The sequence below is a fragment of the Lagenorhynchus albirostris genome, chromosome 12 (genome assembly GCF_949774975.1).
Source record: "Lagenorhynchus albirostris chromosome 12, mLagAlb1.1, whole genome shotgun sequence".
NCBI classification, from domain to species: Eukaryota; Metazoa; Chordata; class Mammalia; order Artiodactyla; family Delphinidae; genus Lagenorhynchus; species Lagenorhynchus albirostris.
Window position 1 is genome coordinate 38,303,464 of NC_083106.1, and position 20,996 is coordinate 38,324,459.

The 20,996-nt window shown below is 39.1% G+C and overlaps 1 protein-coding gene across 4 annotated transcripts in view; it reads right to left on the reverse strand.

The window, feature by feature from the left end:
- Positions 1-13,480: 13,480 nt before the first annotated feature.
- The window catches only part of PKIB (cAMP-dependent protein kinase inhibitor beta), a 102,776-nt gene continuing 95,260 nt past the window's right edge, over positions 13,481-20,996 (reverse strand). For all 4 annotated transcript variants that reach the window (XM_060167432.1, XM_060167431.1, XM_060167433.1 and 1 more), the window contains 2 exons: positions 19,554-19,730; positions 13,481-14,468 (listed from right to left, as the gene is read on the reverse strand). In XM_060167432.1, coding sequence (XP_060023415.1) covers positions 14,401-14,468; positions 19,554-19,722 — 237 coding nt within the window. In that variant the 5' untranslated portion in view covers positions 19,723-19,730 and the 3' untranslated portion in view covers positions 13,481-14,400. The remainder of the gene's footprint in view (positions 14,469-19,553; positions 19,731-20,996) is intronic.

The following is a 20,996-nucleotide window of genomic DNA, read 5'->3' on the forward strand; positions in this document are numbered from 1 at the left end:
GTTTAAGAGTTCATTAAAGGTTTGAAAACAGTGAAGGTACATGGTATGAATGACATCGCATGACACGAACAAGAAAGTCACCATTTCACTTTTTTGTTTTTGGCCTTGCCACAGGCTTGTAGCATCTTAGTTCTCCAACCAGGGATTGAACCCGAGCCCCCTGCATTGGAAGCGCAGAGTCTTAACCACCGGACCGCCAGGGAATTCCCAAAAGTCACCATTTCAGAACCCCCATCTCTGCTGCCAGCACCTTCTTATTGGTTCACACCTTCCAGAGAACTCAAAATCCTGAACTTGTGGGACAAGTTGCAGTATTCCAATTATCTTATTTTGAGAGATAGATGTTTTTTAAAAATAACAATGAGAAAACTGAGGCAGTAATATTTATGAAAAATAAAAGAAAAATGGAATACTTGGGAAAAATCATCTTAATTTACCAATCTGTGAGCATTAGCACATATATAAGAAATATTAAAATACAGATTAAATACAGCTTTTTTTCTTTATTGTGAAATATGCTTGACTACAAACAGCAAACTTAGAATAACAAATCATTAAGTTTTAAAATCCTGATAATCATTGTCTAAGTGACTATGTAATCCCAACAATAAAGTTGAATTAATTCATTATTGAAGAGACATGGAAAAATACTAATTTGATTACATTAAAATGTTTTTTGACAGTATATTAGAAATCAAGATTTAAATCTTTTCACTGATTTAAAGGCAATAAGGATGACCATAGGAAAAAGGTGTTATATATGAGAGCATAATGATAGCCAGTTTTTAAAAGTATGCTGTCATTCTTACCAGATATTAAAAACTTATGACAGATCTTAGGCTTGGTAAATCTTAGTTACTGGATATCTTTTATTTTTAATATATTCTCAAAATTCTGTAAGATACTGTGAAATATATAGCTAGAGATAATATAAATTTATTTATTTATTTATTTATTATTACATGGTAATTTTGTTCTATTGTGCTTAACTCATCTAATAGAAAAAGTATGTTCTTAGTTAAAAAAACATGTTTTATGCCTAATACCTCCATATTTCTTGGAAATTAAGTAGTCTAATTATAAGTAGCTATGGATTTATTGTAAATATATCAAAAAAACTAGAAGAATCTCTCAAGAATCTTAAATGAAAAATAATGTAATTACACCATCCAGTTACTTGACTAGTGAAAAAGTCAGTACTTCTAGGTAAACTTACAAGTAGTTGAGTTCTTAAAGCTATACAGCTAGGAATTTTAGAGACCTGTGGGCATTACCACAAAATTTGAAAAAAATAATAATATACCTCTGGAAAATACACCTGAAATAAATTTCTTAATTTCCATAAATAGAATCTCATGTTCAAAATTTCAAAATAAGATACGTAATTTAATATACAATGGTGATAAAACAAACATTTTAACAAACATTGATGAATTTTTTATTTAGATTTTTGTTTTGTTTATATATATTACATACGTGTATATATACATATATGTTGAGGCACGTATTACAGCAAATATGCACTGTATATACATGTATGTGTATATACGTATGTGTATATATATATATATATATATACACACATACATTCTTCACATAGAATGAAGTATTGAGTCAACACAGTCTAGAGTTAAGTCCTTGCTAAAGGAAAAATCTAGAAATATTTTTCATTGTGGTTCCCAAAATGAGATTGCTAGACCCATTTTCCAGTGTTATTAAAAACTATTTGAAGCATGTTAAGGACTACTTAATATTTCATCAATACATTATCCAACTGCTCATTAAAACATCTGTGTCTTAACAATTCCACCAGCATGAAACAATAATTTATTAAGATTAAACTCAGTATATACTAGGCTCTGTGCTAAGCACATTACAGTAATATCACTTAAACCATCGTTAATCTCCTTATGAGGTACATGCTAGTGTTATTTTCATTTTACAATGGGAAAACGGAGACTTGCCTGAGGTTTACCATCTTAAGAGATACAGCAGCTATTCAGTCAGGTTTGCCTGTCTCAGATCTCATGCATTTAACCACCACACCATATTGCTTTAACTGGGCTAATTCAGTAGTCAAAAAAAAAAAATTTTGTATTTTATGCACATTCCCTTATTTTTTTCAGACATTTGTTTTTCCTCCTTTGTTAACTATTTTCTGATATCGTCGCTCATTTATTTTTTAATTTGAAAAATGCTTATTGTTTCTTTTATATTGTATAATTGTAAACATTTCCCTAATTTTTATCTTTCTTTTGTTTTATATAATGAATTCTTAAATAATAAAACCTACAGCATTTTTCAAAATAGAATTTTTAGAAGAGCATCTAAGCTAATTCCTTCATGTAATATTTGAGGAGAATCAAAGTCACACACTCAGCTAATTGCTAATCTCTGAGTATAGCCTGGGAAGCAAAGTATATACTATATTAATATTATAATACCTAATTTGACCAGAACTTTCCAAACTGTTTTATTACTATCATTAATGAATTACATTTTACTCTTTTGTAAGATTTACTTACAATTAAAATGTGTGGCTATCTTGCTCAACTAAAACATAAAAAGAACTAAAAAAAGTATACATACATATATAAGTTATGTTTAAGTGATATAAAATATGCAGAGATATGTAATATATACCTGACTTTTTTTCTCATTTTCTATTTTCTACCTAGATCCAGGAATAAATAAATACAATTAAAGCAAAAAGCCACCATGATTTTCTTGGCTTTCTCTCCCTCATTCCTATTTTGGAAAAAATCTTGACCTTGATCCAGATAGGTGGCCAAAGGCTGAGTATTACATTTACTTTGCTTCCAGTCCTGCTGTGAACTTCTAGATTTACTTTTTTTCTATGCTAGATGAAAGAAAGGAGGGATAAATAATTGACAAAATGAATTCCAAGGAGGAAGTCCAAACATTTGCCAAAAGCAAAAGATAATTTTTTTGCTTTATGCTAAGCTTTTCCAATTTGTTGTCTATAAGCATAAATATTTATGATTTAGAGTTTATTCTATCCCACAAGATAGAATATGATTTTGGAATTTTCCCTCATAGATAACTTGTGTTCGTGTGAAGGAAAAATAGGGTGACACAAGCAAGGTATGTTTCCAAACAACAGCAAAAATTCTCACACTCTTAAGTCCTGTTTTTGTTTATCAAAAAGAGACGTTGTGGGCTTCCCTGGTGGCGCGGTGGTTGGGAGTCCGCCTGCCGATGCAGGGGGCATGGGTTCGTGCCCCGGTCCGGGAGGATCCCACATAAGCCCATGAGCCATAGCCACTGAGCCTGCGCGTCCGGAGCCTGTGCTCCGCAATGGGAGAGGCCACAACAGTGAGAGGCCCGCGTACCGCGGAAAAAAAAAAAAAGAGAGACGTTGTGAATCATGGAAGGCAATCCCTCTCACTCCTGTTGCCACCTGCTCCCTCCCACACTACTCCAAACACACACACACACCCCACACACATGTGCACACCCCACACGCATATACAAAACCGAGAATTCAGCCCTCAAAATACAAGAGGACAGATTGTAGAAATGGGTTTATATATAACAATGTAATATTAATATTTTCTGGAAAGTAGAGTAAGTTATAGGAAAGACAAATTCAAACAGGAGCAGTAAAGCATTGTTTAATGTTTTGGTTCTTTGTGACAGTGATAATAGGAGCTGCATTTTAATGGAAGGTAAAACACTGCTTTGTAATGTGAAAAAAAATTTTTGACTCTATACTACATGACCTCAGGTGTACCAAGCTCTTTACAGTGGAAAAATGTTTTTCAACAGCATACTCGGCAAACTGCAAAGATAACCTCACATTGCCAAATGGGCTCACAGCTGCTTCCTAATTTACTTTTTCCACAGTTTGTTACTCGATGTTACACATACTATTGTGCCATCCTAGACTAATCTGGCTTCTCAAAAATCTCACCACGGGACTTCCCTGGTGACGCAGTGGTTAAGAATCCGCCTGCCAACGCAGGGGACACGGGTTCAAGCCCTGGTCTGGAAAGATCCCACATGCCGCAGAGCAACTAAGCCCGTGCACCACAACTATGGAGCCTGCGCTCTAGAGCCTGCGAGCCACAACTGCTGGGCCCGTGCGCCTAGAGCCCGTGCTCCACAACAAGAGAAGCCACCACAATGAGAAGCTCGCGCAACACAACGAAGAGTAGCCCCCGCTCACTGCAACTAGAGAAAGCCCACGTGCAGCAATGAAGACCCAAAGCAGCCAAAAATAAATAAATAAATACATTTATATTTAAAAAAATCTCACCATGCCTGTGTTTCAATTTTACTGTTCCTCTCCTATTACCTTCCAAAATTGTTGAAGTCAACCATTTCTTTTCGCAGAAAAGCATAATATGGAAAATATGGTGCTCATAACTAATGAGCATAACTAATATGCTCATAACTAATATCAGCTCATAACTAATATGTCTGAAACGTGTTTGTTTTCCAGTTGATACTGGTAGAGCCAACAGACTCTAAATTCGGTGTGTTCTTCAATACTTACTCAGTAAAGAGAGACCCATTCCTATGTGTTTCCTAGGCAACCATTTGGTGAAAACCCTGCAGTAATATAATTTTTCTCTCTATTTTTCTAGAACTGCCTAATTTGTTCCCCTTATTTTCCAATATCCATTCCTCCTCACATTTCTCTTTATTCATTATCTTTAGTATTTATTCTTCTCCTCTTGCTTTTCTCTTATTCTTTTCTCTTCCATTAATTAGCTAACTTTCCTTTAGGAAAGAGTTCAAAACAAATACTTGCCTTTAAAGTTGTCTGGTTACTGTTTCGTTCCGTTTTAGAAAATCCTCATAGGCCTTTCGTGGATTTGGAAATTCTACTCTCTTATGCTACCAGAGCATGGTTGTGGCCCCAGCTTATGAAAGTGCAGAAGACTTAGTGACAGAGACAAGAGGGGTTCAGACTCTAATTTCTACATCCACCTGCTTTCTCTGAAGACTGAGGGCATTTGAAATGAAATTTCTTAACGCCAAAAACAAAGAGAAAGGGCAAAGAGGAGAGATTGCTTGTGTTAGCAGATTACTAGCTAAGGTAAATTAGATATGCAAGAAATACATCACCTGTACCGGGAGGGGATGTGTGAAGGCTGAGCTGGCATTGTACGAACTGAAGCTTCTTGCAGCATCTAGGTCCTTTTCTCTGATATAAAGATTTTTTTTGACAGAGTCGGCCAGTTTGGGTTAGTTGCTACCCATTTCCCATTTATTGACTGAGCATAAAGTGTAAACTATTTTTATTTATATTACTTAAGAAGATAAAGGAGTTTGATAGTTTCATTGCATTGGTTCACTACTCAAAAAACATATATATTTTTTTCCTGTTGCCTATAGGATAAGGTCCAGATGCCTTTCCCAAGTCTCTAGAATGCACTCTGAATCTCATTTCTCATCTTATTTGCCATACATCCCACTACTTCTTTGTGTACCTCAGTGCCAACCACACTGGCCCATTTCTCTCCAAATAGGACATGTGCACTTCGCCTCCTCTCAGCCTTTGGTCACATCTGAAACACGCTCTTCATTCGGGGAGGCAGTAGATCCTCTACAAGAGCACCCAGAAAGGCAGCCACTGATGGTTTTCCATCCTCTCTCTTTTGACCACTGTTGCCAAAAGACGTCAAATGTGGTCAAGTCCAGAGACATCTAAGAATAGGGATCAGGTTGGGTGAGGAGGTACAGGGAGATTATTTAGAAGGGTGAAAGTCTTAAGAAAGGGAGAGGAACGTCCTTATGGTCGCCAGCCACTCAGATGGGGTGGCTCCTTATTTAGCGTGACGTGTAATGTACCAGGACATGTGTCGATGTGGAGCTGCTTATGTCTCTATCTCGAAGGAGCAGTGAGGGGAGGGTGAGGACAGCTTTGGAAGCCACTCAACCGAATTAAATTACGTGAAAGTTTTATATGGCATTACTTGCTATAGAAATTCTGATCATTCCTTCACTTATTGCTGATAATTTATATTATCAATCATTTGTTGAGTATGCAGTTGTGAAGACTGCACACACAACGGCCAGTCTGTCTCTTCTCAGCCAGAAAACTGAAATAAACAGCACAGAAAAAATTAAAAACAAAACAAAATATGAATTTGTAAGTTAAAATATAAATGCCACTACTGCAAAATATAAATGCCACTACTGCTGACAGTTTTATTCTCTCAAAATACCTCTTGAGTCCAAAAATCAGAGGTTATCAGAATTAGAATTATTTAAAAGACTTTTCAATAACTTTATTCTACAAATAAGAAAGCTAAAGTCCAAGAAATAAAGATCGCTTGTATTTGAAAAAAAAAAAAATCTGTGAATGGAAAAGAACCTCTTTTTCTATGGGTCTATGCGCTCTGATGGAGCAATTTGCCCCGCCTCACCCTCCTCCTTTATACTATCTACTGGCCAAACACCTAAGCAACCATTGCTGCAGGGAAGCAGGCGTTCACACTGGAAGAATGGGACCATTCATTTAATTACCAGGAGGGAGGATAAAGATTAGAGGAGGAGACCCAAGGCCATCTTGGCTGTGGGAGCCTGGTAGGAAGACGGCGTCCGTGTAGGGAAGGCGGGAGCTGGGAAGCAGGTGGGCTACATTCAGTGTAGAGGAAGTTAGTGTTTCTTGTTCTCTACATTTAGTGTCATATTTGTTTTAAATCCAAGGAGTGACAAGAGGCACGAAGAGAAGCTCATCCCCATGATTAAACCAAAGCCACCAAAAAGAGGCAGTGTGGCAGGCTGGGGGCGGGGAGCAGCCTGGAAGGGGCAACATCGATGGAAGTAAGAGAACCCCAAGGAAAAGGAAAGGGGGAAGAGGTTCAGAGCTGAATTCTGCACCAGCTAAGTATGCTGACTGAGTGGTTTTAAGTCTTGTCTTTGAGCACACCCTCAACTTCAATCATCATTTTAACCTTTTAACTAATCTGTGCCTGTTTCCTCAACTATAAAACAGGGACAATAATACCTATATCATGGGGTTGTGAGAATTAAAAGAGTTAATATGGGTAAGACACTTAGAACAGTAACAGTGTCTGGCATATAGTGATCGCTGTTTAAGCATTCTCATTTGGGGAGATGATATAAGTTATACGTAAAAGCACAGATTCTAGATTCAACCTGTTTTGGTTTGAAACTTGGCTTTGCCATTTATTAGTGTCAGAGAGGAAGAAAACCTCCTCTACCCTTCTACATTCTTCTGGTTGGTCTAAGAATTAACTTGACGTGAGACGTTAACAGGAGAAAATCAAATTAAATTTCATTAAGTACAGAACTCCACGTACATGAGAGGGTCAGAGACAGGAAGGTAAGATGAGGTTTATATGCCATCCCGAGCTAGGGAATGGGATTGGGGCCTGGGGCTTCCAAGGAGAGGAAGGTCATTCACATGACATACGAGGAAGAGCAGATGTTGGATAAGATGTTTGCCCTGCCATATAGATGGGGCCACTTAGATAAAAGTTATCTCTGGTAATAACTCTTTTTCTCAGAAAAATCCCCAACTTAAATCCTTTTAGGGAGTTAAGGGAGGGGCAGTAATTCCTCTTGAACCCATAGGGTCTCCATGGTCTTTAGCTCAAAATAATTTACATGCCAAAGTGGCTTATCCTGGGGAGGCCTGTTCTGAAACCTTAGGCTAGTGTGACCTTGGGCAACAACTCCTCCAGGCCTGTTTTTTCACATGTAGGGCTACGGTTAGAATTAAACAGACTCACATAAAGCACTGGGCACAGGGCTTCCCTGGTGGTGCAGTGGTTGAGAGTCCGCCTGCCGATGCAGGGGACACGGGTTTGTGCCCCGGTCCGGGAAGATCCCACATGCCGTGGAGCGGCTGGGCCCGTGAGCCATGGCCGCTGAGCCTGCGCCTCTGGAGCCTGTGCCTCCGGAGCCTGTGCTCCGCAACGGGAGAGGCCACAACAGTGAGAGGCCCGTGTACTGCAAAAAAAAAAAAAAGCACTGGGCACAGTCTTTAATGCATATTAAGTGTTAGCTGTTCCTGCATTATCTGTCCCTTCTCCTCCCTCTTCACCCACAGGTGGCCCATCACTGAATGGGGAACTTCGCGTCCAGTGAAAACACTCCAGGGATATCAAGAAGCTGTGCTCAGGGTCTCTTACCCCAGCGGGTTCCTTGCCAAGACTATTTGGCCAGCATCTCCTTTGTGCACCCAACTTTCCCACACAACAGACAGAGGGATTTGTGGGGAAAGTTTCCCCTATTTCCCTTCCTGCACTTGGAAGACCAGGAATAATCACTAGGATAATCCTCATTTGGTTTTCATGAGACCCACCTTTCTCCTAAGTGGAGGGGGAAACTGTTAAGTGACAGAAGATATTTTGAATTAAATCAAAAATATAGCCACACATTCACATACCATTTACTGCTAGGGGCTTTTCAAAGTCTCAAAGTCACAATTGAAAACAGTGCTTTTAACTTGAAAAAAAAAAAAGGTCAATTTTTAATCTAAGATTGTAGAGAATTGAGAACTGTTTTTTATTTTATTTTAATGAATAAAGCATCTGTGCATAGCTATCTTAAATTTTAAAAAGAAAGAAATCCAGTCAACCCTGTTATACAGAAAAAAGGAACTCTTTGTTGCATAGAAGAAAAAGTTGTGGTTTTTTTATTCCTAAGAAGCGCATTTTTTAAATGTATTATAGCACCCTCTTTTGGTATCTAAGAGCATAAGGTGTCCTAAACAATCAGCCAGGGATTAGCACACTTTTTATTATAATTTCCGTTCTAAACTGTCTCTTAGAAAAAAATCGTGTTTAAAACACTGTGGGTTTTGTTTGCTGCTGTTGGTTTACTTTATTTTTGCAACAATCCTGAGCAATACAAGTAGCAGAATTGGTAAAACAAAACAAAACAAAACAAATTGAAAACCTTAGGAAACCTGATTAATTTGACTTTTGTTAAATTCATAAGAGATGTGATGCTGGCTCCACCTAGTGTCGATTTTGAGTAATTCCGAAAACCGAAAATTAAAAAACGAAAATAATTTCCCTAGAGGCCTACAGTCAATTTAGGTTAAATTTAAGTTAAAATCCTAGAACCAAATCCACATTTCTTGACTGATAGCTCTCTGCTTTTTTTCCTTATTTCTATAGACAATATTCTAATATCAAAGAAAGGGAAGATTTAAAAAGCAAATCCCTTCCACTAACAGAAATCCAATTTAGGTGAAAATTTTATTATAAAACAAGAATTTTGAATATCTAATGTATCTAAAACACCACGAGAGCCTTCACAGAGCTGCTGAAGTCAATTCCATACACTCTAAGTTGGGGCAAAAGTTTTTTCCTAGTTTCTAGCTCTGAGAAGAATGGTTCCCAAGACCTCTGTAGCCATCCCCATCCCCATCTAGCACTTTGGGGGCTTCTCTGCCATGAATACTGCCAAATATTATTCAGCCTCTGAATTGCATCTACATGGAACAAGGGAAGTCATTTCATTCACCTATGTGGCCCTACTTTTAAGATACTTATAGTTAGTTCATGCCAGATTATTTTTGTGTCTCCTACAGAATGTCAGTGTGCCCTTTTCACAATCATGACCAGCCCCAGCACGAACATGAAATGAATCAAGTGTGAGCATGGTGCACCTCTTATTTTCAGTTCCACTTTATCCCCTTCGCCTCATTTCCGGGTACTTCCTCCCACCCTACAGAGCCATAGGCACCTCACCAATTTTCCTTTCCTTCAGGGTCTCCCAAGTTAATAGCAAATTAAATGGTAATTGTGCTTGCCCTATAACATCTTTTCTGGAATAAGGTAAAATATGAATGAAGGAGTGACTGAATAAATACATGCCAAACAAATAAATAAAATTGGTCGTGCTAAGATATCAATGTCTTCTGCCTGTGTACAACTTTTCAATTTTCTTAGGAATCCTAAGTGGAATTCAGACAAATTTAATAAGAGTTGTGGATGGGACGGTCTGAGGCAAAGGGGCCATTTACAGCAGTAGAGGCAGTGCATATCCTGGTTCTGAGAGCCCTATCCCAGACCACTGTTGCCATTTTCTTACTTGAGTGAATTCCCAAAGGCACTCCCTGAATCCATTTTCTTCATCTGTAAAATGAGAAACATTAACAACCATTTTGTACGATTATTATTATGAAGCTTCAAAAGCATCTACTAGGGTGCTTAGTAATCACCAGACACTCAAAGTACGGCTATAATAATAATTTTTCCTATTACTGTGTACTCAATGAGCAATCTGTTCTAGGATTTTAACAGGGAGCAACAATACATTCTCTAGCCCTTTGTTTGAGCCAATGCTTCCATTTTTAAATAGCTGCAGATTTTCGATGTTCTGAGAGTCATCAAGAGTAACTCTGGGGGCTTCCCTGGTGACGCAGTGGTTGAGAGTCCGCCTGCCGATGCAGGGGAACCGGGTTCGTGCCCCGGTCCGGGAGGATCCCACATGCCGCGGAGCGGCTGGGCCCGTGAGCCATGGCCACTGAGCCTGCGCCTCCGGAGCCTGTGCTCCGCAACGGGAGAGGCCACAACAGTGAGAGGCCCGCGTACGCAAAAAAAAAAAAAAAAAAAAAAAAAGAAAGAGTAACTCTGGAAAAAACTGGAGTGCATTCTGATAAATCAGTCCTAGTTTTAGCTAAGGAGGTACTGCTCATGGGAAGAAAAGAGTGAAGGAACAGCAGAAAAATCTACCTTGGTGAATAACACAGAAAGACTCAACAGACCTCCTAGGGCGTTCACCTTGAAGTCTCCACCACCCTTTATGCTCATGCAATTAATAATGATAATAACTAATAATAAGCTTTTGTTATGTATCAGGTACTTTCCTTAGCAATTTACCAGTATTCACTCATTTAATTCTCATAATAATTCACCATTTTATACAGTGAAGAAGCTGAAGCACAGAGAGTAAAATAACCCAAGTCATGAGCGCAAATGGCAGAGCTGTAATTTGAACTTGAGGTGTCAGGTTCCACAGATAAGGCAACAGGCTAGTATGCTTCAGTAATTCTTCCTCTTGTTCTCTCTCTCTGTTCTTTTTTTCTCTCTCCCCACCATCATCTGCCCAAGCTGCCCAAGCCATCTGAGCAGGCAAAACTGAAAGCTAATGCAGTGTTTCCTCTTGCAAAGAGGATGCCTCTCCCTGCAGCCACTCACATTCTGAGAAGGTTCAAGCCTTTCCAGTCCAGATCACACACACACAAAATCTCTGGGCACATGACACAGAATGGTTTTTGCTCTTTCTCCTCCTATGTATAGAGTCAAGTTTCCATATAGTCCCTTTATAGTTCTATTGCCCCCTTTTGTCCCGGTTTCTCTGACAGTATTAAGACTTTATAGCTATTGACTAAAGCATGTGGCTTGTAAAAAGACAACAGCAAAAATGAGCATGAAGACTTTCTTTAATGAGCCCCAACTAGGGGCTTTGTTGAAAGTGGCTACTTGCTACGACAAAATACTATAGGTTCTCTAAAAGAGGTTGATTTTTTTTAAGTTGGTTGGCAAATTCAATTTTGTCTTTAAAGTACTACTGACCTCTCATTCTTCTTTGTCTGTATTCCTTTCTCAGCCAAAAAATCCTTTTGTTGGCAAATATTCAACAAGCCTGATACCTTGTGTAATACAAAATATTACATGTATAAAATGAGACATTTATGTGTGTTGTGATGAAAAAGTGATTCAGGATATACATGATTAAGAATATATGTCATACGGGCTTCCCTGGTGGCGCAGTGGTTGAGAGTCCGCCTGCCGATGCAGGGGACACGGGTTCGTGTCCCAGTCCGGGAAGATCCCACATGCCACGGAGCGGCTGGGCCCGTGAGCCACGGCCGCTGAGCCTGCACGTCCGGAGCCTGTGCTCCGCAACGGGAGAGGCCACAACAGTGAGAGGCCTTCATACCACACACACACAAAAAAGAATATATGTCATTACTAGCAACGATGAGGAGGGACATGGCTTCATTTCTGGTCTTCTAAATGAGAGATAAATATCTTCCAAGTGAGACATAAATACTATGACTCAAGATGTTACTTTTTCTCTTCTACATTTTCATGGAACACGTTACCACTCATTTAAATACTGAATCAAAATTCTGTGTCAGTAACTGTCATAAAACACTAGGGAGGTGACTCGTTGTTAAAAGGTAATACTCATCACCTGTCAACAGCTCATTAGCATGATTGAATAGGCACTAATGTGGTAATTACCATGAATTGTCAATTTCCATCAGAGTGTCTTCTCCCAGCCCTGAGATTGGGGATGTTTGTGAAATCACAGAGGAAGGCAGAAGATGGCCAAGTTAACAAATACAGCTGCCCACCATCTCCACTACCAGAAAATAATGGCAAAAGCATCTAGAATAAAAACAATGATGATGATAGCTAATATTTATTGAATAATTATTCTTTGCCATTCTTTGACACATTAGCCAAGTGTCTTACATATTCTATCGCATTTACTACTTCCACTCACCCTATAAAGTATGTACTATTATTAATACTATTCCAAGAGGATAAAACTTAGAGACATGGTATAAATTGCCCAAGATCATACAGCTAATGAGTAGCAGAGCTAGAATTCAAACCCAGGTCATCTGAATCCAAAATCCACATGCTTGACAGTTTCACTCTATTCCTGGGTTTTTCAGCCTCAGCGCTACTGACACTCGTAGCTAGATAGTTCTTCGCTGTGAAGGTCTGCCCTGCAGGACTGAAGGACGCTTAGCAGCACCCCTGGCTCTGCCAACTAGATGCCAGTAGCACCTTCTCTCCCTGGCCCCCTCCCTACTAGTGGCAGCCAGAAATGTCTCCAGATGTTACCAAATGTCCTCCAGAAGGCAAAATTGCTACTCCCCCCCAAACTCGAAAACTCTACCCTAACTCTTTATACTGATTATATAATATCATGTCATTAAATAACTTCCAGAAACCTAATTTTAATGGCTATAAGATTTTATTGAATGTTAAATTAGTACTACACCCAAAATATTACTTTTGATTATTTTTTAAAGAAAAATTTATGTTTAAGAACTTATAACAAGATTTTTTGAAATCTACCCCTTTGGTGTATTCTCAGATTTAAAGATAAAGTTTGTCAATGAAGTGAGAAGCAGGAGGTGTTTTATATCGCAAAGACTATTAACTTCCCTTGCTAAAATGTGTCACTGTTTTTCACCTGTTATACTATAGGAGAGAAAATGAAGAAGCCTTGTGTCAGTAAGAAGTTTCTTTAATAGTGAAAGAGTTTATTTGATTACTGTATACAGACACGGCCTAAATCAACAATCAAATAAAATATGGCATGCATATATATCTGAAAATAAAAATAAATTCATTAGTAAGATTTTCTTTAAAAATTCAGAATTCTATGATTTTCCTAAAATGTCTAATAAATCAAAATTTACTAAAGCTTTGGTTTTGGTTTCATTCCTTTTAAAATATATACTTAAATAAATATTAAAAGCAAGTATTTTGCTATTTCTACCTATACCATTCACTAAATACTTAAGTGCTTACTATTATGTTAGCTAGTTTAGGAAAGGTATAAAAATTAATGTCTGCATTCCTGAGGAAATTATTTTAGAAACAAGTCACATACAGAAAAGCCCTAACAATAAGAAAGGACAGTATAAAGCAACTAGTAAAGTGTTTTGTGTAATTCACATTAAAGAAAAATATATGCGCACACACACACACACACACTGAAGTTAAGGAAGATCGCGAGATTCATTTAATAGGCATATTCCATATAAACTACTCATCACAAATTTTCCATTTTAAGAGTCCACATGAAAAATCAGTATGCAGAGACTAGAAGCAAAATACATCAAACAAAAACTTCCTAGAGATGTCTGAGTTGTCAAATTTTACTACTTTTCCAAATCTTTGTAAGGTTTGAGAAAAAAAGGGTGCATTTTTGGATAAAAACAAACATACTTTTACTGATGCATTTTTTACTATTCTATCATTCTTTCTCACCAAAACCACAATTTCCTACAAACCCCATGAAGTTTTAAATTAATAGTGTTTGGCTCCTATTTACCAAGAAGTGGTTTACCCATCACCATAAAAATGGAATTAAAAATATATCTGGCTAAAGAAATCCAAAACAGAACGTTGGAGTTTGTTGGGTTTATTGACAATGATGTGTATTTAAGTGACCATGCATTCTTAACCTCTCTCTTGGGTGCAATTCGGTAGTAATCTGCCTTTTAATAACCTACACTGGACATCACGGTTGCAATCCAAGTGAGCAGTGTCACAACAAAATTATCTAGTACACACACGTTGCTTAGGGCAGCAATGTTACCATAGTTACTACCAGATCAAACGTCTCAGGAAAGCAGAGCCACTAAGTCTTTCAAGGTGCAGAAATTCAGCACTTTTGATAGGTAATGAGCCTTCATTTTCCTTCATCTTTGGGCTTTTCCAATTGGTCTTGTGCTGTTTCTTTATCTTTCTTTTTCACATCTAAAAAAACAAATAATTTTCCATCATATAGAGAATATACTGAAATCTACTTTGTATTATATTGGAATAAAACAGCTGGTTTTTCCTTTATGCATCCTAGTCATTTTCTACTTGATTAGGACATACCTTGCCGTCAGTGCAGATGTAGAAACTACACAAAGGAAAGAGATATGGGTCTGTCTCTTAGTTACCTTTCTCTCCTATTCTCCAGACTTATGCGCCAGGCGATCTTCAAAGGTATTATTATTACAATCTCCATTTATAGATTAGTTTACTGAAGCATAAACAGGTTAAATGACTTGCCCAAAGTCACCGAGCTAGTAAGTGACAGAGCCACAGTTTGGATGCAGACTGACTGACCCTGCCCTTCCCCATCTCTCGATGTTGGATCACACTCTCTAGCTTCCTTGCACTTTTTATCTCCTTTGCTCTTAGGACTTAATCGCACTTTCTACTCCCAGGAAAAAAAAGTCAAACAATCAGATCACACAAGCTCGACTTTCTGCCACCAAACCTCTAAAATCCCCTGCCGTCTCGACTTTTTCCTTCTGCCCATGTTACAATGGAAGATGTGCTCCTCAGGACTGACTACATGAGTTGTTGGAACCTAGTGCAAAGTGAAAACACAGCACCCCTTATTCAAAAAATATGGAAAATTTCAAGGCAGCAACAGTAGAACAAAACCAAGGGCGAGCCTGTTATGAGCCCGAGGCCCTGCGCAGCTGCCCACCCAGCGCACCCTTGTAGCTGGCCTTGGTGCTGCTCCTACTGTCCAGGTCTAATTTCTTCACAAGCCAGGATCTTATCCATTTCTGCCTCAACAGCACTCTCAAGATCATCTCTAATCCCTGCATTTCACCTGACTTTTGCTCTTTCTCCTGGCTCCGTCATTTCCTCAAGTCACTACCATCTTCAAACTAACGAAGGCCTTCTTTCCACTGCAATTCCTCCACTTACTGGCTTTTCTTTTATCCTTTAAAATATATTATATCTTTTGCTGTCATCATTTTAAAACAAAACCATTGTTTCTACTACTTCCGCAAAATGGGTCCTGCCAAAATCATCAATGGCATCTTTGAAAAGAAATCTGATAGACCATTCAGTTCTCCAACTTTCAAGCACTATGTACCAAGCAGTGAAAAAAAAAAAAAAAAACCAAACAAACATACATTCCAGCTCTCAGGGAACTTCTCGTGAGGAATATGGACAAGAACTAAAATAAGTAAAATGAGTGGCATGTGGGAAGTGAGAAGTGCTACAGAGGACATTAAAGATCAGGAATTGTCAAGAAGTCTCGGGGCCTGGAGGTTGCAATTTTAGATAGGGTTGGCTGGGAACGCCTCACTGAGAAGGGGGTCATGTGAGTAAAGACCTGAGCGGGTGAGAGAGTTCGCTAGTTGGGTAGCAGGGAGAAGAGCATTCCAAGAGGAGAAAACGTCAAGGTCAGAGGCAGCAACGTGCAGGAAGAACTTCAACTGGGACCGTGCAGAGAAAAAAAGGATGGAAAATGGGGTTGGAGAGGAACCAAGAGACTAGATCTTTGAAGGAGAAAATGGCAGATTTCTGAACCAATTTTGAAAGTAGGGCTGACAGCATTTGGATGTCTCACAGGCCTCTTAGATGGAATATGCAGGAAGCAGATATCACTCCTCTAACCCTCAAAATTGCTTTTCTTCCATGCTGGCCCTTCTCAGTATATGGCATCACCATCTACCCTGCTGCTCCAGGAATTATCCTCCATTTCTCTTCTTTATTACTTGTAGTCACCTCCACCACCTCCAATTCATCAGCAAGTCCTGTGAATTCTGCCTGTAAAATATATCCCCAATCCACCCACCTTCCTCCATCTTCACTGCCTCCTTTATCCTTCTCTAAGGACAAATTTGACTTGGGGTTAATTTTCTGGCTCTGTTACCCTGGGAACCGGATTCAGGTGGAATGTCAGCCTGGTTACTAAGCGTATGGTAAAAATGACCCAAATGGTAAAGTACAACTGTCCTGAGAGAAACTATACGATAACTGTAAATACCTGGTAGGAAACCATAGCACTGGGATTCTGTAAATGCCATGACACTTATAACTGAGCATGTCCCTTGCAGAGAAGTTAGGAAGCAGTGTCCAAGGACTTGTTACAAAGTATTAGCCCCCACGGGACATGGGGCTTCTAGCCTGTTGCCCCCTTTGGTGCAGATCTTGTCCCCTTGCACCTGAGTTCTCAGTGAGGGGTGGGGTGAAGGTGCATAGAGACTGGTCCCCAGGACAGCTTATGTGGATCGCTGCAAGGACTTCCACAGAAGGAGATGGTGTAATGCAGCCCTTCTGACCTGCTGTGTTTCTAAACCTGTATACTTCTGAGCAGACTGGCACCAGATGTGGTCTTATGAGTCTGTGGTCTTATGAGTCTGAATGTTTAATTTGGCCCCAAAACATTTCCTAATGGGGATTGCACCTCCTAACTCAACTATATCCATTGTTTCTCTTCTACAATCCATTCTCCACATAACAAAGTGGATATTCAAACAGGAACATCACTCCCCTGCTGAAAACCCTCATATTTAGAATAATATCCTCTTTATTCATCCAGGTTTCTGAAGCCCTAAGAGATCTAGTCCTTGCCTCCTCTGCAGTGTCACCTCTACCACTCTCCCTCTTACCCGCTGCCTCCGAGCCGTGGTGGCCAGATTTTATGCTTCTTGACACGTCCACCTTGTTCCACTCTAAGAGCTTTTTACAAGCTGCTCCTTCTGCAAAGAATGCTCTTCCCTCTGATTCTCCTGTGCCTGGACCATTCAGTTGTTATTCAAAACCTACTGCTGCCATTCAGATTTCACTTAGGACATCTGGAATTTCTCAGTCTAAAGTAGCCACCCAGTAACTCTCTAACGCAGCATCCTATTTCATTCTGATAGAACATATCACCGTTGACTTACATATTTATTTGTTTACACTCTAACTCTCCCACTGGAATATAAGATGCATAACAGTAAGAGTTTATGTCTGTCTTATTCACTACTATATGGCCGGTTTTTAGAATGGTGCCTAGCACTTGGCACTAAGTTGAATGGTGGATCAAATGAATAGTTAGTGATGGTGGGAGGTAAGAAAGGCCCCTTGTGACATTTACAGTTTCCTATGCTGCCACCCTCTGTCACCTCTTGCTGATGTGTTACAGGGCATCATCGTCCTCCCTACCATGGTTATCAATTTGTAAGGGATAGATTAAGATGGATTATAAACTAGGAAGATTTCAGGCAGGTTAATTTCACACAGGATGCAGGATGTCTGCGATCCTAGATTTCTTCCCACTTAAGAATATCAAAAAACAAAAATGAAAGAGGATTGATCTGAGGGAAACTTGCAGATCTGTCCCAGAATTTCTATTTTTAAATGACTAAAACACTGAAATCATAATGTCTGAGACAGACCCTAGATTTTTGCTATTAGCAATTGAAAGCTATTCATTTTAAATCCTTAATGTCTGTACTTAGCTAATAAAAAAAAGAAGATAGACCTTAAAGCTATTTATGTATAGCTTTGTTAGTGACACATTGTCTATGCCATCTACCGACATAAACTTACTTCCTTTTTGTGTATTCTTTAACATCCGGTGTTACTATGTTGATTCACTTTTTAACATTTTGAGTTTCTTAGTTAATACCTTCAACTTTATTTCAAAATGATTTAAAGAAAAATATAAAAATAGAAACAATATTCTTTCAGATAATGGTCTCTTCAGTGAACAAAATAAAATGAAGACACTACTAACTTTCTTACAGTGTATTTGTTCTCTTTTGCTTAACTAAATAATGTCAATAAGCATTAAGGTTTTGTGTGTGTGTGTAGGGACTATCAACTTTAATTAGGCCTGTTACATGAACAAGTAACTTATTTTCTCGACCTCGCTAGTTGAGAAGGCTCTTCAACAGCAATATCATGCCCTGATAATCAGATTACATTTTTTAACTTAAAAGGCCCAAAACATTACACATATTTTTATTCTTCTTCTTTCATTTCCTCCATCTTTTCTTTTATCTTATGATAGTTTACGTGTATACTTTTTTACTATTACTTTAGTACCCTTTATGATACGTACAATGATTTTTAGAAAAAGGTGAGGTAACCATGGGACTCCAAGGTCTAGCCACAGTCCCTGGCCTAACAAGGATATAAGTATTTCATAAAGATCATACCAGGAACACTTGTAATTTTACCAGGTAGAAAGTCACCTCCTGAGGCAAAGAACTAAGAGCCCTCTTCTAGGGCTCACATGAATAGGGTAGAGGTGCAGAAGCTTCCAGCTCTCTCTTGCCTCATTGCCACCAGTAATAAATTTCTACACACACACTGGAGTCCACTTTGAAGTCTAAAATGGGGTACAAAGCACAGGTATGTTGGTAATGACTTGGTACTAAAACTCTCTTTAAGCTATTTGAATGTTTTTAAGTGAAGGGACTCTTAACACTTTACTGTAAGTGTTATTATATTTATTTTCACAAGACTAAACGCTGGAAGCTTTATGAACTGTATGTAAGCAACAGGGTAAAAGACCCAAGATTTTCCTTCATTGGTTTGATAGCTCTCGTTTTTTCTGAATTCAACTTTTTCTACTGATTAAAGAATGATCAACTTTTAAAGTTCCCGTCTCTAGTTGATAATAAACCTATTCTTAGCTATGAGAAATAGAAGAGCTTGTAGAATAATACAGTGAAGCAGAAGCTTCCAAAATGATTTGCCAATGGATGGCAGAAGAAAAATTACTTTATTCCTTAGAACGTCTCAGGAAATTCTGTAAGCTGTTTGAAGGAATGGATTATATTGGTTCACCTTTGTATTCCCAATCATTAGGACTGTGCATAACTACACACATCCAACAAATAAATAAATGTTCAGTTTCCACATTTAATCTAGGAGATAATAAGAGGAAAAGTCCACTTTTAGAAAGGCTGAAAAAAAATTTACTTAGCTTTAAACAAAAGCTGAGAAGCTTTAGTAAACAAGCTTAACTAGTTAAAGGGGAGACTGTTCCAGAGGGAAGGATGAAGAAGAGAGAAATGTTGCTGATTTTAAGAGGATTTTGAGTGTTACCTTCCTTCACGGAGAGGACTTCCGGTTTGAGGGGCAACTCCGAGGTTCCACCCGTGGCAGCTGAACCCTGGATGTCTGGTAGAGCATTCCGGCGGCCTGCCCTTGCTGATGATGCAAAATTGTTGACCATAGGCTCCACATCCGTCATTTTTGATGAATCTGTCCTCATAGCAACATCTACAAATAGAATGTGCACGTGAAGAAGAGGATGAGCCTAGTCCAAGGTCCACGTTCACACTGCTGGGGGTTAAAAGGCATGGCTACATCAACAACATGGAAGCTTTGAATATCTAATCATTGATCGTACCCTGCATCTATGTCTATGCTAAGGTCCTGGGGCTTCTGTTTGCACTTTTGGACACTCGCTGAATAAAGCAGGAAGGCCTCAGTGTGAGCCAGATTGCTATAAATAACCTCAGAGCCAAAGGAACCGTTTGGATGCTTTCGGGTGCAGTCATCTCTTGCCTTTGATTCTGCTTTTCTATGGATGCATCAGCCAAACGAGGGCTTGGAAGGAAATGCAGACTGACTTGCTTGGCCACTCCTGTGGAGACTCTGCCTGCCAGGATTTGCTTGTAGTGCTTGCTTAGGCTGAAACCAAATCACTATAATTTGTAAGGACCAAACAAAACACACTTTTTTCTTACTCTTTAGAAATAAGAAATTCAACTTTATCTCAAAGGCTTTTTACCCAGTGGCAGCTGTGTATTTCTATCTGCTCTAGTCTCAGACCTAATTTTCAACAGACTCATGTCTGTGTTTGGGAGAGTAGAACCTGTGTTACCTTTTCTTGCCTTCAAGTGGACACGGTAATAACTAGTGCTTTTCTAAGCACCCTTTATGTTCCTAGCAATTGTCTCTCTCTATGAAAGAATTCTCAAGAGACCATTCACTATACAGCGAGGGAGGTAGCAGACATTGCTTATTCTAAGACTAGCCCTCTCTTTTATTTATTTATTTTTTTTGCGGTACGCGGGCCTCTCACTGTTGTGGCCTCTCCCGTCGCGGAGCACAGGCTCCGGACGCGCAGGCTCAGCGGCCATGGCTCACGGGCCCAGCCGCTCCGCAGCATGTGGGATCTTCCCGGACCGGGGCACGAACCCGTGTCCTCTGCATCGGCAGGCGGACTCCCAACCGCTGCGCCACCAGGGAAGCCCTAGCCCTCTCTTTTATATGACGTTTTCTAATGAATCTTTCCTACGAAGTCAACACTGAAGAGTATCTCAAAAGCAGCAGCAAATTTTCTTTTTTTTTTTTTTTTTTTTTTGAGAACCCATTAAATGCTAGGCTCTCAGCTGGGCCTTGAGAGTACAGAGGAATGATTTATTCTCCTCTTTTAGGGGACTTGTACTCTCCAAGGGGAGAAAAAAGGTTTACATACAAGGATAGATAACATCATAACACAGAATGTGCTGAGTATCAACCAAGAGATGGAGATACTCA